Raw genomic sequence first — 26230 nt, 5'->3', positions numbered from 1 at the left:
AGGGGACCCAATCAATCTATGGCCTCTGCTGAGACTGCCAATGAGGAGTGGGGGCCTATTGTGATTTATGCAATGTGGACATTTGTCCAGTAGGAACTGGATGAAGACCCAACTCATTCTTATCTAGTCCAGGTATGTGTAAAGCATTTCACACATGTCACTAAACAGCCATCCCATCTGAATCACTTTGGGTCTCTACTGACGAGTTCTGGATTCAGACCTGTGACTTCCAGGTGAATGCCTCCATATTAATATAATCATATTACATTATGAATCTCCCAAGCTTTCCCGTCCTCTTTTAATCATTAAAAATGTTTGGTAAAACAGGTCTAGGGACACAATATTAGAACATGGGAAGCTACTCCTGTCTCCTTAACTTCTTGTTTTATGGGAAAAAAAATATACCATGTGACCTACTTTTATTACACCTTCAGGAAGCATAAAGTTTATGGATATAGATATTCTTAAAAACCCCACTGAGCCTTGGCATATGCAAATGCACGTATTGTAGTTTGTAGCTCACCATGCCTTTCCTCTAACCCCCTTTCCCATGCTGCTCACCCATTCTATTCCATTTGTCACACACACAGTAGAGTAAGATCAGATTAAAATCAATCAATTATAAAATAAAATAGAGTCTTACAGGTAGACCTTGCTGTCCAGCTTTTCCTCTGTCCCCATCAAGTCCTTCTTGACCCTTAAATAAATGAGTGCGCACATGTTAGTTTATTCTCTGGATTCTCTTTCTGTAAGTAAGCAGCAGTGGATGCTGCAATCACAGCATACAGTGTGGTACTGGGGGATAATGGGTGGTGGGAGAGGTGCAATGCACGCAGCTGTATTCTGCCAATGCCGGGAAGGCAAAGTATATGGGTGGTGCTATGCAGATGAATATATCACAGGGAAGCAAATGTTTTTCTTGGGCAAGAGGACCTTCCCCAAGTTGAACTCCTACCTCCTCCAATTCCTTCCCAACTCAGATTTCCTCTCTCTATAACTGTGGGCTCATTTCTGACTCTGAACACTCCCTCTCCCCTCTCTCTCCTCTGATCTGGAACAGCCTCCCTGTATCTCTCTGCCTCAATGATTTTCTCATCTGAAAACATCTCCTCTCCCTTGTCTAGATCACTTTCTCTCTCTCTCGGTATTATTATATAGCTCTGCTATTCTGTATTTAGTTTTATGTCGTATTATATAGCACTGTAACTCTGCACTCATACTGTACGATAGATACTGTACAAATGAAGGTCTAAACCCTCTAGGGCTAGTTGATACATTCTATACTTACTGTAAATGCCAGGGTAAGTGGCAAGTAGACATGGCCTCTTGAACATTCTTAGGGAAACAGACATCTTGGATCAACTGAGCTAGTAAATGTTTCCAAGAACAATGTACACTCTTTCATGGATATTCATAGGCATTAGGCAGCTAAGGGTTACAGCTAGCTATTATGTCTCAATTTAAGCAGGAAACAGAGCATACCTAATGCATCCAGAAATACATTAGTTTAAACTAAACACTTGATTACTGATGCCACATAGAAAAACTACAGTGAGTAGCATTTCTCTGGCAACTCGTGGACAGTCATTTGGAGATGACAAATAAGAGAGTTTGGTACATTTTTGTAATTAATCAATCTCACTGACTGCTTTGTAGTGAAGCAAAACCTAATCCTAAAGAGATTCTTTTCAGACCAGCTCCAGTCAATCATGTTGAGAAGCTACTGTCACAGGGACTGGAGGACTCTGCAAAAACAACACAGGAGTAAGGAGGACTCGTTCATAAATCTGGTCTTGACTGACAGAGCCCACAGCTAACTGAAAAGATTTTGGAAACTCAATCCACTAAGTTAATAGGGATCCCCTTGAAAGCATCTAGTCTTGTGCCAGCAACTACAACCCAAATGTCTCAACTCTCACCCAACATCATCATGACCTAGCTGTCTTGTGAGCTATTTCATCAAAGCCTTCTGAGCATGTTCCCCAGACCCCATGATATTTCCTCTGGATTTAGTCACTGATAAAAAGGTCCTGCTCATTCTCTCAGCCTTGCAAGCTCAGCTCAGATGTGTGACATTGTGGGATGCTGGACCTGAAGCTATCTGGTCTTTTCTTTGCCTTCAGCAACTGCTCTTTCACTTTAAAGGAAAGAGATCTGAATCATTCCTCTGGGTCCTGAGAAAAGCGAACAAGCCATGTACTGCTCACAAAGAGCAACCATGGTGAGATGTCATGTAAGGGCCAAGGATGTAAGCTTTGTGGACTGTTACGCAGATGAAGAACTTCTCCAAAGTTAGTTCTTAGGCAAATTTCAGAATAGGACTTACAGGGTAGCCAGGGTCTCCAGGCTCCCCTCGATCTCCTCTGTTGCCAACTGGACCCTACAACAACACAATAAAGGTTCAAGGTAGATGTGAAATGCCAGTGGTCCACTCCATGTGTCATGATCTCTAAATACAGCATCTTCTGTGATCAGGGAAAAAATCCAAGCAGTTGGCTTGTCTGCATGTGCATCACACGCAAAAATCAGGCCACAGGATTAGAGAAGGGACATGAATAATATCTTACTCTGTCACCAGGTGGTCCTGGGGGGCCTTCTATTTTCCCATCATCACCTTGTTCTCCCTGTAGATATAAATATTAACGTTAAAACAGCCAGATCCAAAGCCCTTTAAAGTCAGTGGGAACCTTCCCAATGATTTCAGTGGGGTCTGAATGAGGCCTTAGAGAGTGGATAAAAAGATGGCTTTAAAAGGGCACCAACTACTTAAAATTAAAATAATCATCACATTTCTGTTCAAAGGGTTTTTTTGTTTTTACCTGTTATTCTTACAAATAGCATCTGTGATTCCCAAAGGTGAATGACAAGAGAGAAATATAGACATTCCTTTGGACTCTTTTCAGCTGGTTAACTTCGTGCTGAGTCCGTTTCACACCATTTCCCCCATTTGCGTGCATCTCTTTTGCACAGCAACACAGGAGAGAAAAACCATTCTTTAACAATAGTCAAATGTGATGGCAAATCCACCAGATCTGAATAGCTCCCGAAATTACTGAACTCTCTTTAAAAATCAATTGACAACATTTCAAACTGAGAGGAGGCCCCTTTAAGTCTAAGGATAACATTTTCAGAAGTGCCTAAGTAACTTCAGAGATCAAGTCCCATTTCCAAAGTGACTTAGAGCAAGGCTGACAAAGGCATTAGGTGCCTACTGATGCAGCTAAGCCACGAGTGGGATTTGCAAAAGCACTAAGTAGTCTATATGCCCAACACCCATCAACTTTCAATAGGAATTAGGCACCTAACTTGTTCAGGTACTTTTGAAAATATCACTAGGTATCTGTGTAAATTCTTAGCTGTTCACAGTCTGGCTTGTAGGAGCCTTAGGCTACGTCTACTCTGCAAGAAAAGACCCACAACAGTCTCAGAGCCCAGGTCAACTGACTCAGGCTCATGGGGCTAAAAATAGCAGTGCAGATGTTCAGGCTGAGGTGGGAGCGTGGGCTCTGAAACCTGGTGAAGGCGGGGGTCTCGGAGCCCAGGCTGCAGTCCAAGCCCGAATAACTACACTGCTATTTTTAGCCCCGCAGCCCAAGTCCAAATATCTACACTGCTATTTTTAGCTCTGCAGCCCGAGCTTGTAGACTTGGGCTCTGAGACTCACTGCTGTGGGTGTTTTTTGTTTTTTTTTTTAATTGTATACACATACCCTTAGTCTCTTTCAAAGTCCGTGGGACCTGGGCTCCTAATTGCCTACATCCCTTTTGAAAATGGGACGTAGGCACCTAAATCACATAGTTGCTTTTGAAAACATTACCCTAGATCTCTTTCCATTCAATATTTTTCCATCTAAAGGAAGTCTAGCTAAAACAATTTGTTTGAAATACACATGGGTACCTCCAAGGGTGAGGCTTAGTGAAGGGCGAATCACACCTACACGCCTGTTTGGATAAGGATTATGAAGGATGAAATATTGCTAAATTTGCCTCAGGCTAAGGATTAAATGAACACTGATGGGTAAAACTCTGCAGGGCTCTCTTTAAAATGAGGAAAGATGCTTTAGTGATTGGCACATGATAGATGGATTGGATTTATGATGAGAGATTAGCCTTTGAAGTTCAGATCCTTCTTTTGGGTTTGGCAAACAGGGATGGAATTTTAGGGAAGGTCTTAGAGTGTCCGTCTCTCTCTCTTGTTCATATTATTCCCTGTACTTCCTGCTTCTGGTCATGCTGGGAATGCTGCATCAACAAGTCCCACTTGGGGCATTTCTGCCCTTTCCAGTTCCATCTGGGTTGGGAAGCAGAAACACAGAAATGGGTAAAGTTGGAAAACAAGGGGAGTGTGGGGATGGGTGGGGAAGGGAGAGGAGGACAAAGTTATTTCAAAACTTTTGAACTTCCAAAAAATTGGGTCTAAATTTTGGGTTGGTTCGTATTGATTGGAACCAATTTGCCCATCCTTAACAACCTGGCACCAGCAAATTTGTGCAAAACTGTCCATGCTGTGACATGAGTTTGCTCACATACTTTCTCATGCCAGAAGGAGTGGGGTAGACAGCAATCCTTATTGTACCAAAAAGAAGGATTATTCTAGCCAAGGGCTGCAGTACAGCACTGGCTTTGGCAAGAGGGTTAGTTTTCTAGTGATGTCTGAATGGTTTCTTTGCTGACTGCTTCTGCCTGGTCTAGCTACCCCTTTCCGAGGAACCCAACTACACAGAGTTATTTGCAGCTGCCTATAAAGTTAAGCAATGGGAGGGTGCAGGATGCTTCTTTGACCTGAATTGTATTGCCCTGACAGTCAACCTAGTTCAGAATTGAGCCGCATTTTTCCTCACCCAATTGCACATTCCCTGATCTATAAAGGGAGCAGAACTGCTCCAAATACATACCCTGGCTACATGCTGCTATCACAAACTGTTCTTGTAGTCACTTCAGACCAGATGGTGAGCCCCTTACACAACTGCTTATGTGAGTAATTTCACGGAATTCAGTGGGATGACTTGTGCGAGTAACTACTTACCAGTATGAGCGAGGGGCTCACAATGAGGCACTCAGTTACCCTTCCTGTGCATTTCACCCTCTAAAACATAGATGCTGTTTTAATTTCCTTGCATAAATCACTTGGGGTTACAGTGTCCTATTTCCTCTGGAGCACAGTTCAGAGACGTCTGTCTCTTAGCTCCCTGCATGATAGCTACATTCCAGCTCCTCTGGTTTTTGGCGACGTGATGTTGCTGAATCTTTGACATACTGGCTCCTGAGGATTAATACACTTCACAGCTCCTTTGGGGTTCCAGATCCTTAGGATTGTTGTATGGCAGTTTTTAGGTGATCCTTTCTCCTGGCACGTGGGGGCTGCTGGGTTCTGACTCTTTGGGGTTGCTGCACCAAAAGTTCTCATGTATGGGAACTCACAAAGTTAATTCACATGGAGCCAAGTAGTTGAGTCTTTGTAATTTTCTGGTTATTGGTTTCTACAAACCATCCCAGTGTGGTTATTAAGGTTATTAACCCTCTATCTTTCTTCCATAAGTCCTCTATGGTGCTGTGGGTACCCATGGTGCCCCGAACATTTGGCAATTGCTCAATGCTGCTGCCACCTGGGAGAAGACATGCAGAACTGTTTGTCTGTTCTTGACTTTTGGCAACGGCGGGTATGCAATTGACAATGCTCAGCTTCAGACAGTCCCAACTGCATTCGGCAGCAGAGCGTGGCTGTTACCAACAGCTCGTTTTCTGAGGGTGGGTGTAGGCACAGGTGAAGTTTATCATGTGTGACTGTGGCACAGGGGAAGGAGGATGTGCCAAGCTATATTGCAGGCTTTCAGTTCAAGGATGAAAAGGGGCTTGCACCAAGCTTAACTTTTGCAGATTGGCAGAGTTAGATTCCTAAAGGTTTTGCAACACTGCATCTGGTCGTATTCAGATCAGTGTTCATGTCGCACTCCCCATGAGGACACAGCCCAAGCTGGGGAAGCTAATGATCCAACCAGCGGATCAAATTCGGTGATGAATCCTTGTCACATGCCACTTGAGGGATGTTGCAATATGCTAAGATAATGACAACTAAGCAATACATATCCCCTCCATTATATTCTTAGAGATAATGGCATTCTTTCCTTTCTCTGTGTACTGCCATTCCAAAATTCACTATCTTACACCAAGGATTTGAAGTGGTACTGGTGGGGTTAGGTTTACATTTACATTTTTACGGGATAACATGTTTGGGAGATTCAGTAGGATTCTTGAGGAATGGAATATAGAGAGAAGCTGTGCAAGGACTGCTCATGGGTATAGGGTTGGGCAATAGATGGAGAGATTTGGGTGGCTGATTAAAAATAAGAAACAAAATATGTCTAACAGTCCTTCCCATGCTGCCCCCAGAGACTCCACTGTGAAAGGGCTTCCTATGTGAAGCCACCAGCTAAATACCTTACAATGATCTACTTTCTAGCCACTGTTAGAGTAGTAGGGACCCTCAGGAAATAGGGATACAAAGCCACAGCTCCTCAGTCTCAGATAAGAATCTGAATGTACGTATCAGGATGCAGAAGGCTTGACATTGGATACTTCTCTCCAAAGAGGCTGTGGATGCCTTTTCATTTCACATCCTAATCCGACATGATCAGGGTTCAGTTCAGAGAAAGTTCTAAACTTGGGACTTCTTCAAAGAGCATCAAGATCTCTATAGCTGGTCCCTAGAACAGAGTGATGATGCTCTAGATCCCATATATACTAGACATCTTCCCTACAGGTCTTCAACAGCTCCTGGATGCTACAGGGGTCTTAAGCCAGATTGATAAATTCCAGTACCGCAGGGCTGAGCTTCTCTAGGACTTCTTGACGTTTGGATTATTCTCAGAGAGAGGGAGACTAAAGGTCTTTGCTAATTCTTTGGAAAGTTGCAGTTAAAAAAAAAGTTACAGTAAAGGGCAGAAAAGTAAACAAGTTGGGATACAAATGGAGGAAAAGGAAAGGCTTGTTGTTGTTGGCTCCCCTCCCAAAGTGAGATACATCAGTTTGTAATTTTTAAAAGGATCTCATCTGGACAATCCTAAGCGGCTGCCAAATGCCCTGAGCAAGGCCTCTGCGAAGAGCTGTGAGCGTACTAAAATCCAGCAGAATAATTAACTGGGATCGTGCTGTGGAACTCAATTCCAAAATAATGGATATCTTCAGGCTAATTACTGCTTTGGGAAAGGGCAGATTTTCTCCACCATTAAATACCCTTCTTCTGCACTGCTAATTTCCTACAGAGTTTAAAAAGTCGCAGCACAATCACGGCCCCATTTCTTTCCTCTGCAGCTTTCGCTTCACTCTCTCATCTCCCAGGTCTGAATTCTTCCTCGTTTGGTGTTAAGTTTACATGTGGTCTTGGGGAAGGATCCTGACACGTGTATTCGTGTGCTGTGATCCAGGCAGTTCTTGTAAGACGAGGGATGGGTGAGGGTAGGACTTAGATGAGAGGCCCCCATGGAACACCGACATGCTTCAGAAAGTGGTGCTGGGGATTCAGCAAGTAATGCTGCGTTCCCCGTGTCACTATAGAACCAATGCCCCAGGATGGGATTAAAGCATCACTGTACTGGTGGAGCTGCCACCTTTCAGGTACGATGGAAAAACAGGGGGCTTGACCGCTTGTGGTCATTACAAGTTCCCATGGTACTTAACAGCAGAGATATTATAATGCTCTGATTCAGAGAGTCCAAGGCAGGAAGGGACCGCTGTGATCATCTAGTCTGACCTCCTGTATAACACAGCTCATAGGACTTCCCTGAATTATTTCCTGTTTGAACAAGAGCAGAGATTCCCAAACTGTGGTACATACACCCCTGGGGCACATGAGCCTGTCAGAAGTGTCATTCTGTCCCAGGGTGGTCTGTCTCTCCCACAAGGCAGCAGGGCCCACTTAACTATTGTGTCACGACATAGCTCGTTCAAAGAAACGGGCATCAAAGAGAGCAGCTGACCAACTAGGTGCCAGTCAGGCAGCTGCCTCCCTAATATGACATCCTGGCCAAATTCCAATTTGGGTAATTACATTCCCGTGCATTTCCCAGCTGACTATGGGATTCATTTTCTCTTCCCGGATTTAACCCAGAGTTGGCTGCATTTCACTGGAGGATGAAATGACCCCTGTATATAATTTAATTTTGAAAAGTGCCTGGTAAATGCTATGTAAATATATTGCCTCTGGTACAGTGACTTCCAATAGCAGCTGTTTGGTTTGGGATACATTTTCTCTCCTTCTTCTTAATGCCTCTGCTGTTTATTCTTGTAATCTTTCTGCAGTTGTTCCTTTTGTGTACCACTGCTATTCCTAATCCTCTGGAAATTGATTACTGGTACTGCAACCTGTGCCATCTACTTAACGTGTGTTAGTCCAGTCCACTTGGGATGGCAGGAGCATGTTTGTCAGGGGTTGGCCTCCAAAGCAGTTCCCAATCCCAGCAGCAGAAGCACTGCCTGATAATTATGAGGGTTTAAAGCACAGCTATCAGTTGTCTGGTGCTGGACAATTTGCCAAGCACAGTGATTGCAAGCACAGTTTGCCAAGCAAGTCTCTTGAGGCTGGGTGGGCCAATTGCTAAGGGTGATTCTGGCAAATTGGTAGCTATAGAGAAGGAGGGATTGGCAAGAAAATCTATTCAGATTAAGGATTTTTGGGAGCATTAAATACCAAGGTGGGTACCTTGGATAAGCTTAATATTTGCAGTATGTAGGGATAAACCAGCAATAATGACTATACAATACAAAGTCTAATATCTGCACACATCTCATTCTCCTCTGTATTTTACTGCTTAGAGACAATGGCTCTTTTTGCTTTTGGTGTGTTACACTCACTGTTTTGCACCAGGACACTGAAGCCTCGTGTATCTAATGTGTCTGGAAACCTGGGCCAGTCTCTCAAAGGACAATGTGTAACAAACTGTAAGACCAATAAGACAATGCAATAGTCTGCCTAGGGAGGTCATGGAAGCTCCTTTGCTGGAGGTTTTCCAAAGGAGGCTGAAGCCATCTAGACTGCATCTAGACTGTTCTCAGTGGTAGCAGATGACAGAACAAGGAGTAATGATCTCAAGTTGCAGTGGATGAGGTTTAGGTTAGATATTAGGAAAAACTTTTTCACTAGGAGGGTGGTGAAGCACTGGAATGCGTTAGCTAGGAAGGTGGTAGAATCTCCTTCCTTTGAGGTTTTTAAGGTCAGGCTTGACAAAGCCCTGGCTGAGATGATTTATTGAGGACTGGTCCTGCTTTGGGCAGGCGGTTGGACTAGATGACCTCCTGAGGTCCCTTCCAACCCTGATATTCTAGGATTCGATTCTGTACATTTTCTGTGCGGGAAGTTAATACAAAAGGCTTGCACATAAAGTTGAAAAAGAAAAACTGATCTCCCTTCCATCAGAGAACCTCCATTTTTAACCTTAACCCATTGGGTGCAGGAATATTAGCCTATACAATGAGAAGGGGCCAAGAGTCTGGCAAAGAGTTTTAGTTTTAGCTCTGCTACTTTGAGCTAGATGATGGCAGGAGACTTCTTGGAGAATGGATGCCACTTAATGGAGGACACAGAAGCTGGGGGCCATTCATCTTGGTACAACTGGAAAACATTATGGGAAGGTTTGGGAAGCTAAGAGGTAGCACAAAAAGAGAATGGGGTGGCCATAAAAACAAAGATGGATAAGCTACTCAGCAAGCAGGTGGTGGAGATAAGGGAGTATCAGAGAAATGGTCAGATGCCCCAGTGCCAGAGACGCATCTTAAGATTGGAAGGGAGCAGAGAGAGAAGTGCAGGAATTCTCAGTGGCACCAATAATAATCATGCCTGGGGCAGCATTTCTGAGTTGAGAGTGTATCTAAATTCAACAACTGGATGCTCTCCTAACTCCTTATATTTTGTCACAACTTCTGCAGTGGAGTCAGTCACAGTGTAAAAGGAGACTAACTCATATGTCTCAGAGACTCATGTCAATGTAAAGAATCTCTAGACACCAAGGTAGAATGGCCTAGCTATGGGTGCCTTTCCATCTGGGATCCTCACTTGTTATAATGGGTTCAAATTCCTGACAAAGATGTACCCATGAGATCTCTTCTTAGAATCTCAGGAGTCCCTGTAAGGAAGGAAACTCTTGCCTGCAGATGCATGTCTGCGATCATGACCATGTGCAATAACACAAGTGCTGAGGGTTGCCAATATTTCAAACCCTGCACTGAGTGCTTCCTGCAATAGGAACACTAGGTACAGTGGGGTAGAAAACCAGGATCAATAAAAATTCAAGCAACTTTTCTCATGGTAGGGTCCAATTTGCAACCACTTCCAATTACTACTCTTTTCCTTCCTGCGCAGGGGGGAAGAAAGCTGCTGCTGTAGCTACTGACAGACATGTGATTGGCTCCGGCAACAATGCAAGTACAGCCAAAGCCAGCTGGGATGATGTTCAGAGCATTGAGCAGCAAGCTGTGCCGAGAGGAAGCCACTAAAATATGAGTCACTTCTCCAGCCTGAACTGGGTATGATCAAGCTGACTCAGCAAAAGCCTTGAAAGAATGCAGCAGTGGATCAAGGGCTTTGACTCATTCCAGCTGCAGTCAGGGTGCTTGTCAAGGGGTGTAGGTAGACAAAAGTCACAGGCGTGAGAGGCTATGAGTAAAATGGGATGGGGGAAGGGAGATCATTTGTGCTTCACTTATGAAGTGTAATAGGCTGAAACAACCAGAAATAGCAGGAAGATTTTCCAAGAGCAGACAGTTTTAAGGGCACGTGTGCACGGTTTAAGTTTGACTTTACAACAAAACCTACTGATCTAATTTATTTCATCTTGGGGATTCAGTAGAATTTCTGTGGAACTAGGAAACGCCCCCAATATTCATGCCTATGGGCCCTTCCAGAGATACAAGAGAGTATGGGTGCCTGGAAATGGTGTCCTGGGGAATTGTGTGTCCTGATCCTGACTTGCACTGATAATGCACTGGCTTGTGTGTTTGGGTATGTCTACACAGCAAAAAAAAAAAAAACATCCCCCCTTTCCCCCGCCAACCCTGTGGCAGAGAGCCTCAGAGCTACGCCCGGTCAACTGACTTGGGCTTGCACTGCGGGGCTAAAGACAGCAGTGACTCAGACCCTCCCCACTTGCCAGGTTCCAGAGCCTGGGCTCCAGCCTGAATGTCTACCCTGCTATTTTTAGCCCTGCAGTGCAAGCCCCACAAGCCTGAGTCAGTTGACTGGGCTCGGAGACTCATGGCCATGTTTTGTTTTGTTTTTTGCTGTACAGACATATCCACCACTGCCCTCTGCTGGATGGGATGCCAGACTTGTCCAAACGTTTATCGGTTTCCAATGCTCATCCTCTAACACAAGGGTTCTCAAACTTCATTGCACCGCGACCCTCTTCTGAAAACAAAAATGACCGCCCAACCCCAGGAGCGGGGACTGAAGCCTGAGCCCGGCCACCCTGGTGGGAGGGAGGGGGCAAAGTCGAAGCCCAAGGGCTTCAGCCCCAGGAAGGGAGCCTGTAACCTGAGCCCTGCCACCCAGGGCTGAAGCCCTCAGGAAGCCAGTCCTGGCGACCCCATTAAAACGACTCACAGTTTGAGAACCGCTGCCTCTAGCACATCAGTGGGAGAAAGAGAGGGTATAATGTAGCTAGTGCTGCTATTATTGATGATGGTTAAATCAAGAGAGTCTCATTTAGCTCAAGCAGTAGAAGCTTGTATTTTCTGCACAGGATATCAGAGTTTCTGTTTCCCAGGCCACATGTTTGCAGCTAGCAGGTGGCTAGGTTGTCTGCACATCTATGGTTCACATGATCTTTGTGTCTGTGTTGGATTACAGGTGCTAGTGTTTATTTAAATGGGTCTATGGGAGCTGTGCCCTGGTGCTTCGGTTGGAACGGGTAATGCTATCCGAGCAGGGGCACTTTTGGCACATTCAGAACAGGAGATGGCAAATTTCATGCAGTTTAGCTCTTACCTTTTCACCTTTTGGCCCTGGTGGTCCGATTGGGCCTGGCGGCCCTGCATGCCCCTGTGGGAGAATAGAAAACATATGATGGGATTGTAAAAATGGAGTCACTTCTGTGATAGGATCCTATATTGCTGATTACAGAGACACCTGAATTGCACTTCAGAGAAATATAGAAGCATCAGCAGTGACATTATCCATTCCTGGAAGATAGAGGAAAACCAGATCTGAAGAATTCTCCACAGCCCAGACTGAGAATAATGAAGAACTGAGCTGTCTATCATCCCAACAAAATGGAAATATAAATATAGTTAAATTAGTTTTACAACCTGGGTTAATTATGATGTTAGATTTGGAAATGGGTAAAGCAGGGGAATGAGCATCAAAAAAGCAGCCTTACTTCATAACCCATTAAGCCAGGTTCCCCTTGAGCACCCATCCTTCCTGGAGCACCCTATGGAAGCAATCACACAGAAAAATGCCATTAGAACAGCCTGTTGTCATTGTCTTCAGAAACCACATGCTGAATTGGCCTGCAGAAAGTGGACTTTCAAGACAGGCAAACCTTAGGATTGGGAGATTAAACTGAAATACTCCCATCTATTCTTTGGGCAAACCAGGTAGCCCTATGGCAGCAGCATCCTGAAGTATTCTCTGCACTTAGCTATCAAATCGATAGGAGGGTAGCTACTCTAACCCAAGTTTCTCCCAAGAGTTTATCAATGAGGTTCCCAACTCATTCCCAAGCCTGCCCCCTCTGGACTCTATTGCTAACTTCTAATACAAGGTCTTTTTTGCTGAATATTCCTTCAGTGAAGTTTTCAGTGAGACAGTTCTGATGAAGGCCTGAACCCTTAAACATACAAAGACCGCTTTTGTTTTTTATGGTTCTCAGGCCTGGCAATAAAGATGACATTGAGGAGTCATCTCCTGAGCTGCAATTGACTAGGGAGTTGCAAGAGCTGATGTTTTAGGAATCTGAACAAAAGGTTAAAAAGAGTTTCCAAATCCTGATCTTCAGATTAAAGCTGGATGCAAGCCTTTTGCTACTAAACTTCAGATACTGGCAAACTCATAATACCTTTCTAGTCAGTGGTGAGCGGAGTAAGTTTTAACTGTTGACGCTAAGGCACATATCGCCTTCTGGTGCTTTATATTTTACACCCTGATAATGTCTATGCTTCATTTACTCAATGGGTAGAATATAGAATTCTCAGTCACAGGAGGAGTTGCATGCATTAGTCACTCCAGATGATAGAAACCATTGCACAAATCATACGATCATTAAACATTTCCCCTTTACTGCTGGAAGTTCAAGTGCTTGCATGCACCGATACGGGCCGAGAAAGCAAATAATCTAGAGAGTGCAAAGGATGGCTTCCTGAATTTGAGGATTTTTCTAGTGATCTATCAGAATGGGAGTGTACTTTGTTTTAGAGGGAAACAAGACTTTCTTGTTTGAGGTCATTTGGGATCTTCTAGTATCCTGCTTCAGAGACCTGATGTTGGGTTTCTCCACAAAAGGCGTGGATAGTTCCTCCTGGAGTCCATCAACGTGAGTCCTGTACAAGTCCAAGGAATTGCTTGAGTGTGCCATGAGGAGGGTTCTACCCACAGGATCCACTCACATGACCTGCCCTGTACCCCACCTTGCTGGGCAGAAACTGAAAAGTCTCATTAGACTTTCCAAATCTTCCATTTTTTCCATCATATTTTTTACCCTTTCCTCAAGGACAGACTGAAAAGATACACTCAGTCCAATAGACTGCTGCTCAGACATTTCTCTGCTTCCCTGAGAAATAATCCATGGAGACTCTGCCAAAACAGTCTGCAGGGAGGATCTATTGGAAAGACCATAACTTTTAATGGAAGCCTTAAAAACCACAGCAGAATCTCTGTTATTCAGTCACTCAGTGCTACTGTTCTGAAACATTTTAGCAATTCCTGGTTCCTTCCTGTCTTTTCAGTATGTTCTACAGATTAAATCAGAGGAGGCAAGTGATACTTAAGCAATTACTATAAAAACCTGCAGGGCTAGAACCCAGAACCATAGGGGTTCTGGGCCACTGATACCTCCACTGGAGGCTTAGGGGTGTTCCTGTTGGAGGACCCTGTGAGGCTGGGCCAAGGAGAATGTACCACCCAGCAGGACCTGAATGGCAGCTCCTCAGAACCCACAGATTAGCTGGCACTGGTACCTAAAACAGGAAGCCATGACAGGGAGTTGTCCAAACCACATAGAGATTGCCCGCCTGTCCTGCTTTAGACCCTGTGCATGAGAGATCCCAGACTCCAGCTTCTGACCGTGCCTGACTCTTGGTTTACCCTCCAACTCTGACCTCCTGGTAATGGACAACGCTGCCTATTGACGCCTGACTCCTGACTCCTGGTTTGCCCTGTGGCCTCTCTCAGACTCTGACCTTCTGGTACCCAACTCATCCTGACTCCTGCTCTGACCACTACGTCTGACTAGCCATGACTCAGTCATGATAGTTACCCTGCTGGTTGTATATATATGAAGAAATATTTGTTGCTTGTTGCGACTGTTTGGATCCCTCTGCCTGACAATCTTGAGGTAACTGAACTGCTGCTGATCTGTCTCCCAGCTCACTCCAGCGCTCAAAATCTTTATCATGTTCTATCTGTGCTCATTGCAAGTGTTCCAGATAATGGATCAAGAGTGGGTGTATGGCTGGGGCAGAAGTCCAAGGCAGAATTCCACGTAATAAAACAGTTTGACTTGGAAGTTGCTCTCACCATGAGTATGCAGTCTCAAAGGAAATGCTCTGAGCAAATACAGCTTCTCAGCTCATTCCCTCTTCCAGAAATATATTCCCAAGAGTTAGACTTGAGAGGAGAGAGTCCATATAAAACTGCAATGTATACTTAACTGGCTACATCTGCTATCAACAAATGAAAACTTGAGAGATTCCTTCTCATGTAGCAAATTATTAAAATCACTGATCAGCTAAAACTAGAGCTGGTTGGAAAAATATTTACATGGGAAATTTTGAAAAAAAAATCTTGTGAAAATGTTTGAGTTTTTTGATATAAAACCAAAACCATTTTTTCCAGATTTTAAGATGTTAAAATGGAAAATTTTGTAGTTTTTTCTTTTACCCCCCACCTTCTTCTTTTTCTCTCTCCTTTTTGCCCCTAAAATAATTTGCCACTAGAAAGGGGGGAGGAGAAAAATGGGAGAAAAAAGCAACGCCCCCCGCAAAAAACCCCTAACCTTTCCCAAATATTTTTTTCTGTTTTTTCCATAGAAAAATCTGATTTTTGTTTTAGCATAAAGAAGCCAACAAAACTTTCCTTGTAAAAAATTTCATTTAGGAAAAAAAAAAATCTATTTTCCGTTTTCAAAGGAAAGTTTTGCTAGAAAATTTTTGATCAGCTCTAATTTAAACTATGAAAAAGAAGTAAAATAATGTAAATTTGAATCCCTCTGTCTGCCTCACCCCCTCCCTGTGCCTCTGTTCTGTCTCCCCAAGGCACACAGATGCCTCCCCGCCCCCTCCAGGCTCACCCTACCACTTGTCACTTTGCGTTGCACTCAATCAATTGCAGGTCTATTCTCACCATAGGTCCCAGGGTACCTCTGGATCCTTTAAGGCCTTGCATCCCTTTTGGCCCCATCTTCCCTGGAGGGCCTGTCTCACCCAGCTGCCCCTGATAGCCCTTGCTGCCCTGTAAAAGAGGCGTATACAGATTATTGACATAAAATGAAATAAAACCTGAAAGAAGCAAAGAGATGAGAATGAAAAGGAGGCAGCACTGGCAACGGGCTCTTACCTTCTGGCCAGTTTTTCCCTTTTCTCCCTGTTTGCCTGGTTTCCCTTCTGGTCCCTAGGAGAGTGAAGAAACCCAAAGAGCCATGAGAGACTAAAGTAAAAGTTCTACCCAGCAACCATCGTGCGCCCCCCGAGCATAATAATTGGAGCCCATCTCTAGCGATGATGCCAGGTAACAAGTCCTTTTACCCCTCCAGTCCTATTCCCATGGGAGCAGAGAAACAGGAAGGATGTTTAAGCAATAATCCAATGGACCATGAGGTGTGACAAAATAAACTGCCTTCATCAGCACTATGGCAGAGCAAGAGCAAGGTTAAGATTGTTCCTGAGCTCCTCTGACATGAAACTGAGGCTTACCTACCACTTCAAGATGGAGAGATTTCTGTGCCAGGAAGGCTGCCTAGTTCTGGGGTTGCAGGGTTTTTAACCTTCAGATCACACGGCATATACAGACTAGAACTCTGAAGACTGACCACCACCATCTGATGACTGTTTGTCAGCATATGTGAAGTGTTTGGCAGGTCTCAGTGGAGTTCTGTGCGCAAAGGTGCCCATGGCATCAAATATGGCATCCTAAGTGGCCTCTTTGTTGGCAGTCTCAGAAGAGACAGCAAGGACTGATTGAACATGGAGACTGTACAGTCCTCTCGCTCTTGGCAAGGCTCCCTGTCAGTTCATTGGTGGAGAAAGTTGCCCTGCTGTTTCCTGCTGTACTTTGTTCTATCTATGCATAAAGAGAGAACTTTCACTCTCTCAATCAAGCACCTTTCACCAGCAGTGAATACGGGTTTGGATAACTCTGTAAGTGCTGTTTAGAATAATGGTTCTGGAAAGTGGCTGTGTATTGGAGTCACTGCATAGCTAACTAGCATTCCTACTAGACTGGAAGTGTATTGACAATTACTGGTTTTATTTTCTACTTACCTGTTAAATATCTTTCTGCTCATTACACACACATTTTATCTATTTGTATTATTATTACAATTCACACGCATGGACATATATAAAAACAGACCCCATTACACACAGACCTATGTACAGTATATAGGAATAGACTCAAATGCACAAATACAGAGGGACTCTTGGACAGCAAGACACACGCATATAGGACTGCTGTTTACACCTATTCTCAGTCTCACACACAAGACTTGCAACCCATCCATGCACACAAAGCACAGGTAAACCAGGCTGTGGGGAATCGGACACGGGAGCATGAAAGGTAGTTAAATATAGCAGACTTCTAGGTCCCTACACTGGGCCCAGGATAGGTCTGGAAGTGCATGAAATGTGTGAAAGTGACAGTAGTGGCCATGTCTCAGCTCCTTTTCATCAGCTGGAAAACAGGAGCCCAGGGATTCAGTGTTTTATTAGGAGTGCCGGTGGCTGTGGGCCAGGTGAAAACTGGATTTGACATGAATTAACAGCAGCTGGATAATCACTGAAAAAAAGAGTTTGTACATTTGGGCAATTGGAACTTGAAGTTTTCCTCAGTATGTATGTACTAGTCAATCTTCCTGCATCAGTCTAGCGGTTGTGTCTGCCCAGATCTCTCTCCGGCATTTCATCACTAATGACGCTGTGGAAGCAGATTGGTTTAATCGGATGTCTTTTGGCTAAGCAAAAGTATCAACACATAACAAGCCTGGTTACATGCAGTGTTTCTCAGCTTGGATCTGATGCAAGCACCTTAGAGGTCTCTGCTCCAAGAGCAGTTCAGACCTATTGCATTCCATGGAGAAGTTTAGCTAGCCCTTCAATTCCCTGAGTACAGCGACTCTGTTCTGCATGAGCCATACATTTCAAAAGAGCATCCTGAAAAGAGTGGCTAGTAATCCTCCATAAAGTTATTGTCTCTTCTCCAGAGTACTTGATTCCTTCTATCAGTTGTCTCCAGCCCATGGAGCTCCCCTCTTTGTTCCCCAGTTGTTGTTGTGGTTTTTTTTTTCCAGAACCTCTCCAAGCCTACGCACAGATCAGTGAGCTAGAACGACAGTTGTCCCAGAAGTATGACAGCAGGTTGTACTACTGCTGCACTTTATCAGTGCTGAATACCAAGGGTCCAGTCTTGCAGTACACCCACAATTCATATTTCTATTGGGAACCTAAAGGAATCCATTCACTGTGCCCCTGAGTTTGGAGGCAATGAACTCTAGTAGTGAGATTAACAGAAGGGGAGTTGGGCCTCTTGAATACCCATTCCCAGTTCTGCTACCAACTTGGTGTGTGACATCAGGCCACATGTCTTAAATCTCTCTTTGTCTCAGGCCTGGTCTCCACTTAAAATGTATACCAGCATAATTAAGTTATTCAGGAGTGGGAACACCCCTCCTCTCCCCCAACAACATAGCTATGCTGACAAAACCCCCAGTTATGCTGACATAACCACACTTCTGTTGGCATAGCTAATGTCATTCAAGGAGGTAGTGTTCTCACATCAGCAAAACTCCTCATTCTGTTGGTGTACGCTGCATCCACCCTAAGAGTCTGTGCTGACATAGCTATGGGCAGGTGGAGCTCAGATGTTCATGGGATCTGCTAAACTCCTTGGGCTTGACTCTTTCTTAATTGGGAGACGGAAAAAGTGGCAGTATCTCCCAAGCCCCCTCACTAGTGATGCCAAAATGAGCCAGCTGTCACAAACAGGAGACTGTGCTGATCTTCATACATTACTCCCTCTTTCTTTCTTCCATGAGCTGTGAAACTGTCCACAAGGTCGACATGTAAAATTATTGTCACTGTTATTGTTTTAGGTTCTGCAGATGTCTCTTGGTTGTTTTTAAACTTAGTTCACTTTTTAGAGCTTTCTCTGTAACCATAAAAGCCAGAAACTTACTTTTTGTTTTAAAATGAAAGTTTAGAATCTGGAGTACAAGATGGCATCAAGAAAGAGCAAATGGTGTGCCATACTGTCACGTACAGGCTTAATCACAGCCCTGCCTGATACAACCCGGTGAGCTCAGCAAAACCAAAGCTCTCAGTTATCTGAAATTTTCCAATATGCTTCCTTTAGGGGAAAAAAAATCAGGGTTTGTCTGTCTGTCCATGTGAGAAAACAGAGGGTGAAATCCTGGTTCTGATGAAGTCATAGGTGCCAGAATCCTACCCAGAGTCTGCAGCATGGTTGATTCTAGTGTCTTTTGCCAGTTCCTGTGCTTTTAGCTACTGATCTCTAGAGCAAACACGACAGTGATTGGCACCATAGAGAAGCCCATAAATAAAAACAATTCACTCCAAGGTCTTTTTACTGGATTCAAATCAGCTGAATCTGAGGGCTAAGGCACTACACACTTGGCGATTTTTATTCTTTGAGAAAGTTTGTAAGCTTTTTGATGGGAACTTTTAGTCATCATCTTGCTGAAAAAACAAATCCTCTTTCCAATTGTTCTTCCCACAAATAATTGTGGGATTATTTCTAAATAGCAATATCCCTTTATACACTGCTCTGTTTATCAAATCAGTAAAAAAAATTGCAGCATGCCAGTGCCTCTAGGAGATGATGGTATTTGTGATGCGACATTGTGAAGGGAGCATTTTTAAACTAAAGCCATACAGTGTTAGGTGCGCAAAAATATTTGCTTAAGAAAAACAGAAATTACAATCTGTTGGTTTGCTCATTTGAAAATTTCATTATGAACTAGAGAAAGCGCCCATTTTTGCAGGTTTTTTCCCCGGAAGGTCTGGGATATTTTTCAAAGGGTGAGGGGAGGGTTAGTTTCCCAACAAACAGGTGTGTTTTTAGTGACTGATGGCTTTGGCAATGAAGAGTCTTGTTTCTTGCATGGAATGCAAATAAAGCAATATTTGAGAGGGGTGCAAAAAAAGCAAGTCATGTGAAATATCTACACAACCAGGATGGTGGCGCTCACACAATTCTATAGATGAGGGTTGGAATTCACCCAGCACAGGCCCACAAACCACTTAAGTCCCACTGCAGCTTCTAGTCTGAGGGCTTAAGTGGCACACTGGTTTTGTGCCGGCTCTCTGCACAGGGCTGACTTTTACCCTGTGACAATAACTCCACCTTACTTAACAGGAGGAAGCAGGTACTCTTGTTTTAGGGCTCCTCCTTCCCGCCTTTATACCAAAGTCCTTCATCTCATCAGAAGCATTTTGTCCTTTTCCAAAATGCCTTGAGCTATTCAATCCCACTGCCTTATGCTTCAGAGCCCAAGGGTTTCTTACACTCTTAAACAAGTCCTCTCCCCACATCACTCTTCACAGCAATTGAGCTCTCACTAGCCACATTAGAGTTAGTTTTCTAAACACTGATGTAATTTCTCAAGATGTATACAAGTCCAGTCATTTCTTCATCTGGTCTCACTTCATCACTTTTCTCACTAGGTTTCCCGCCTCTTTGTTTCAAGAGCACATGGGTTGTTTTATTGCATAGTTTCCATACTCCACATGGATACCTGAAGCAGTTGCTTATCTTATTTATTGGGAAACTTTTGTTGATAATTAATGCCCACCCAGTTCCATGAATCCCTACACTGTACAAAGACAGAACACCACACTGTGCACCAGCTGTTCCTACAAATTTTCAGCCCGACTCAGCTCTTCTTGCGCCTGTGGGTATCTTTCATTGTTACCCCCATTTAAATATATAACACGGCTTAATGTATGAATTAACACATTGAGTGGCTGAAGCAAAAACTGGGATTTAACTTTTTAATTTTCAAGCTGTATCTGGAAACGTGTGGGGACGACTGAAGTCTATTCGGGTACAAGAATCTTTAGACAAGGAGAGAGAACACAGCCTATACAACAGCTCTTTTCAGTCCACTATCTGTCAGCTTTTGGGGGACAGAGGAAAATGCACTCCCATTGTATAACTCACAGAGCATGACCAATGGAGATCTACATTACAGCCCTAAAACCCAGCAGACTAAAATGTTAAAAGAAGGGATTGGAGATTTGCTACCAGGAACGGAAGACTCTAAAACTGATTAAAGGCCAAATAGACCTGAACAGCGAAGTTCCAGTCTGGATCCAAACTTCCCAAAGGTGTGCTGGAGTTCAGATATTGGGGTTAGATTTGTCCCCACTTCTAGAATAATCATAGGTGGGCCAGCTTCTCAGATGATGTTAATTAGCATTGCTCTACTGAATTTGATGAAGATATGACCCAATTGACCCGATTTTAAATGGCATTTGCAAGTACTCAGCACTTCCGGAAAACTTAGGAAATATGCATCTGGAGATGTAACACAGCGATGGAAGAAAGCACTGTCAGGACATTCAGGACAGTCCTGAAAAGCAGTCTTAAGGGTGATGTACCCTACCAAAGCCCATGGTCACAATTTTGATCCAATACTGCTCATTAACCTGCTCAGGTATATGACTATCAATGTAATTCCAATGCCTTTTGGGCTTCATCGAATGGAAGCCATTAAATCACTCCCTCTGATTAGAAATGCGTCAAAGAGAAGGCATGTGATTGCTGTAATCAAAATGTGTATTGGTGGAGATGGAAAGAGTGAGGGGAGAAGGGGGGAGCATGGGCCGGGGAACTGGAGATTGACTCAGAGGAAGTAACAGGGTAGGAAAGAAACCAAAAATGCAATAAGGCTAGCAAAGGAAAATATGAAAAAGGAGGAACATAAAGGAAAATGAAAAAACACCCCATCGCTTCCTACTGCTCCGCAAGGTCTCCATATGAGAAGCTCCACTTAATAAACTGATTGAGAAAAGCCTTCCCCCCATATACGACAGTCCACAAGTATTTAGGAAATTAGGAGATTATTGGGGCTCGGCACTTGAAGACATAAATGTTTCAGATTTACAAGAAACACATTTTGTAATCACTCAAGCAATGGTTTGGAGAAGGAGCAGCTCATGACTTGATATAGGGAACGAAAACAAGAAGCAACTGTTTTTTAAAGTTCAGAGGTCTGAATTTGTGATTATTGGGAAGCAGCAAGAGACTCTTTGCCCATGGTGAAGAGCACTGGTACAGCCAGATAGATGAGATTAAATGAAAAATACAATCGGGGAATCCTATAAAAAGAGCTAAAGCTCAAACTGGGAGACTGTAGCTAAACGCTGTCATTCTGGCATCCTCTTGAGTCGACTTCCACAGCTTGACATTCTGAGTCCAGGTCACAGAGAACATAATGCAGGAGATGGTCTTCTATACTGAGAGCGCTGTCATGTAATTCCTGAAGTTTATCGTGGAAGCATCTACTGGGTCAACAGCATGCATCGTATGAAGAAAACGTGGCCTGTTGGTCAGTGCTAGAGACTTGTAGCAGAACTCTGGGTTCTAGTCTGAGTTCTGCCACTGATGGGCTGTGTGCCTTGGGCAAGTCATTTCTCTTCTCTGTACTGCTGTCTCCCCAGCTGTAAAATGGGGATAGGGATACTTGACTACTTCACAGTGCGGTAGCTAGTGAGACATGATTAATACTGTATTTGTCAACAGCTGGATGGAAAGAGCTGGAGAAGTGCAAAGCATCACTAAGTGCTCAACTGTGAAGCTTTCATACAGGGTGTCTCCAGAACCGCCACACAAACTAGCTCTTTTATTTCAAAAGTGGGGGAGGGCAAGACACAGCATTTCAGCAGCATGACTCCCGTTTTCTGCAGTGAGAAACGTGTAGGTCAAATTCCTTTAAGCAGCAGGGGTTACAGTCTTCCTTTTGAAGGACACGAAGGCCCTGAGGTTGTGGCAGAGGTGGGGAATGAAATCTCTCTCACAATAAGGAGGAAGAATCTTGGAGTAACTGGAGGGAGAGGGAGAGAGAGAAAAAGTGAGTCTCCTTAGTCTGAGTCAGGAAAGAGCCTGTGCCAAGGAAACAGGATTGATTTCAAATTCTGGCTCATTTCAGTTCCTATTAACTCTAAATGAAGACCATCTGGGACCAGCCCTCCTCCCCCAGACCAAGAGTCTCAGAATGGAAAAGCCCAAGCAGAGCTGGCCAATGCATCGAGGCAAATCAGGCAATCAGCTCCTCTTTGCGGCAGAAGGCTGATCAATCTCCCCTTGTGAGCAGCGTCCACGTGTGTCTGATGGAATGCTCCAGGTTTCTGAGGGGGAAAACTCTGTGAATCATCATAGGACTCTTGCTGCTTGCAGGGCATTAGGCAGATCTGATGGGCTGAGTCACGTATACAAAAATAGCAAGACAGCCCACCCAAACAAAACAAACACCCACATGTTCGTTAAAAATGACTTTACAGTTCCAGATCAGAGGTCAAACTGGTGCTTTCAAGAGATGCCTTGGCTGTTAGAGCAATACTGAGAGAGAACCCATAGCAGCATAGTCTGGAGTTCCAAGGGGGTTGCAGCCATGCTTGCAGAATGGGAGGGAGAGAGATGCCTGTGAGTTGAAACCACATCTAAAGATGCAGCTGCATAGCCCCAGTTCAGCAAACCATCCCTGCTGAAAGCAAAGCATTTAAGTACCTATACTTAATTCCCACAGTCTTTACGTGCCTTGCTGAATTGGGACAGTATTTGGTGCTTTGCGTCCATCCAGCGATGTCATTTACAGGCTTCAAGGCATATCATATAACAGGCAATGTGACCTAATGGATAAAGTACTTGACTGGGACTCAGGAGACCTGGGCTCTATTTCTGACTCTGCCACTAGTCTGCTTGGTGACCTTGGACCAGTCACTTCACCTCTTTGCCTCAGTTTCCCCATTTTTAAAATGGGTTTATGATACTGACCTCCTTTGGAAAGTGGTTTGAAATCTATGGATGAAAGGTGCTAAATATTAGCGAGTTGCTCCATAGTCTGTCTAAAGGAGGTGGCGTTTTCAGCTTTACGCTATGGTGCTCCATGTTTTCTATTTTGTGGATCAGTTGGTAAGAGAAAATCCCCTCCCAATGCTTTGATCCCTCAGTGTATGGTTCTCAAAATGTTTCCTGCGGTAAGGGCTCCGTGGATGGTCCGTAGACGACAGTTTGACAGCTAATTGGTTTGAGAGAGACAGTCCTTAACGCCTTACCAGAAATGCATAAATTCTCCTTGCATTGACACAAGTTAAAGCGGAAATGACTGTAGGATTGCTCTTAAGCAGCTTTGATATTTGCGGTGAGTTAAATGCCATTCCTCGATGTGGCATTGCCGGCTCTCGCTGACCTCTCATGCTCAGAATGAACAGACATCAGTGACTGCAAAGGGAGTCACTTACTTGCACAAAATTCTTCAGTCATGTTTCCAGTGGCAGGAAATGGAAAAGAACAATGTAAAACCACTAGGGGGGAAATTCAGCTCTCAGTGACTCCGAACAACTCTGCTGGCTTCAGTGGAGCATTGGCTTTGATAGGAGTTACCCCAGATTCACACCAGTGTAATGAGATTAGAAACCAGCCACACATCTATTCTATAAAGGTGCTGGAGTGGATCTGTGGCTTAGAAGTAGAAAATCAGTCTCAGCCAACAAGGTCTGTTCCTTGGGGTTGTGTTCTGGAGGGTGTGAAGTTGATGGATACAAGATATGAAAAGGGTTTAACACACACAGTAAATAAGCAGAAAAATAGCCTCATCTTGGGACAAACCCCCTTAGCATGAGCTCTTGCTGCTCAAAGATTTGTCCCTTTCTGATGATCAAATGGCTATCCTTATAGAGTGAAATTCAGCCCCATGTAGAAGGCTGGGAACAAAACCAATGCACCATTTAAGTCCTACTTAAAGCGACAAAAGAAGACTTAAGCGAGGCATAGGTTTTGCATTGTCCCTCTGCAATGGGTTGAATTTGCTGTATTCCGACCAAGAAACTGATCATACCTTCAGTCCTCAGCCCTGGTTTGTTCCTCTGCCCCACACACTTGTTTTCTAGCCAGGGAGAGGTAGATGCCTGGTTTTTGGAATGCATGGATGGCTCTTGGGCCTTGTCATGCTATTATATTAACTAAAAAGAGCTATTTGCCAGTCCTTAGAGCGGCTCTGGTCTGCTCGGCTGTGCAGATGCCCTGTGCCATTCTGACAAGCAGCAGCAAGAACATACAGAGCCAGATCTTCAGCTGGTGTAATGGAGCTATGCTAATTTACACCAACTGAGGATCTGGCTCAAGGGCATTCTGACCCAAGATGTGAGCTGCAAATGACAAGGCAGATGTGATTTCAGGTTCAAAGTGAAGATATAAAAAAAAGCGAGGATTTAGCTCCCAAGTCTTGCCATAAAACGAAGGATTTTCTTGTTTCAGGTCATGTTGTATTTCATTACCTGTGGGCTCTCCAATTACTTTCCTGGAACTGTAAAACCCCTGCTATCAGATATCCAACTTGTACGAAGACCAGCACATTACGAAAACCACAGTGCTCAACTCTGGAGAGCAGCTGGAAATCCACTACCATGCTCCTGCCAGTTGGCTTGGCACTTCCACACAGCCACAAGCTGATTAGCTGTTCTCAGAGGGAAGAGGCTGAAATGCTGGATTCTTTGTAGAATGAAAAGAGAGGAGGTTTAAATAGGAACATATTAGAGGAGATGGGTTGCTCTCAGCTGCTGGTTGCTCATGTCCAACACCTGGCAAGCTGCTGCTGTTTCTGGTTATATAATGGTGACTTCAACCTTTGGTTCAGACCATCCTCAGTTACAAGGAAGAGGATTGAACGAGCAGCAGGGATTTGGATGAAGTGCATATTACCCTCTGGGCGGCATCATTCCCTGCTCCAGGAATTGAGATGTACAGATGGCAGGTGAACTTGCCCTAAACACCAGCAAACCACATCCCCCCTCTTGCAGTGACAACCAAAGTGCCTCATCCCTGAATTCACACTAGCCAGTATGATGCCATCCTCCTACCTCTGTGTTAGCTGCTGAGATACTGTCTCCCTACCTCACTCACGCATGGAACACAAAGAGACTCTGGACCCTATTCCTGCAGCATCTGCTGTGCTCAGAGAGCCTGATCGCTGTACTTGGACCAGTCACCAGGAACCCTCATCTCTAGCCACCCTTTGAACTGCAGAGGCTCAAAGTCTAAAGAACTCCTGTGTGAGAACAGAGATACAGTGTCAGTTTCTTGCAGCTCAAACAAGCCAGGGATCTCACTAAGCAGAATGAGCGATGAGCCAAGAGTTAAATCACTGAGTCCAGAAAGGAGTCAGAGTCTCATTACAGTGAGGTCAGCAAGAACCAGTAGGACCCCAGTAGAGGAAATAAGAAACCAGCCCAGGACCCCACTATGGAGAAACTGACATGAGCGAGAGAGCAAGGGGAAGTGTGCAAGCCTGCCTGAATTTCTAAATCAGAGTTAAGAGGAGTACATTGGATGCTGCTTTTGACTGTGTTTTAATGTGCTAAGTACTAACCTTCTCCAGTTAATATTACAAAGAAACAAGTGACCTATCTGCAGGGGGATGCCAGGTGGGATTTCTTGCTGGGTGCAGGGGTACAATCCTTCACAGTCCTGGTGCTACACAAAGCTGCAAAATGGCTGGGGTGGAAGCTGGGCCTTTGGAAGAGGGAAGCTGGAAGTATGCTGGGAGGAAGCCTAGAGTGGGGAAAGCAGCTGG

At 44.3% G+C, this 26230-nt stretch overlaps 1 protein-coding gene across 3 annotated transcripts in view; it reads right to left on the bottom strand.

The window, feature by feature from the left end:
* Positions 1–26230, bottom strand: part of LOC119844294 (collagen alpha-1(XXVII) chain B-like) — a 307212-nt gene that overhangs the window by 20170 nt on the left and 260812 nt on the right. For all 3 annotated transcript variants that reach the window (XM_043498719.1, XM_038374938.2, XM_038374939.2), the window contains 7 exons: positions 15763–15816; positions 15550–15657; positions 12368–12421; positions 11977–12030; positions 2568–2624; positions 2327–2380; positions 644–697 (listed from right to left, as the gene is read on the bottom strand). In XM_043498719.1, coding sequence (XP_043354654.1) covers positions 644–697; positions 2327–2380; positions 2568–2624; positions 11977–12030; positions 12368–12421; positions 15550–15657; positions 15763–15816 — 435 coding nt within the window. The remainder of the gene's footprint in view (positions 1–643; positions 698–2326; positions 2381–2567; positions 2625–11976; positions 12031–12367; positions 12422–15549; positions 15658–15762; positions 15817–26230) is intronic.

This window comes from Dermochelys coriacea, chromosome 16 (genome assembly GCF_009764565.3).
Source record: "Dermochelys coriacea isolate rDerCor1 chromosome 16, rDerCor1.pri.v4, whole genome shotgun sequence".
Taxonomy (NCBI): domain Eukaryota; kingdom Metazoa; phylum Chordata; order Testudines; family Dermochelyidae; genus Dermochelys; species Dermochelys coriacea.
The sequence above is the reverse complement of the archived record's forward strand: the minus strand, read 5'-3'. Positions and strand labels throughout refer to the sequence as shown.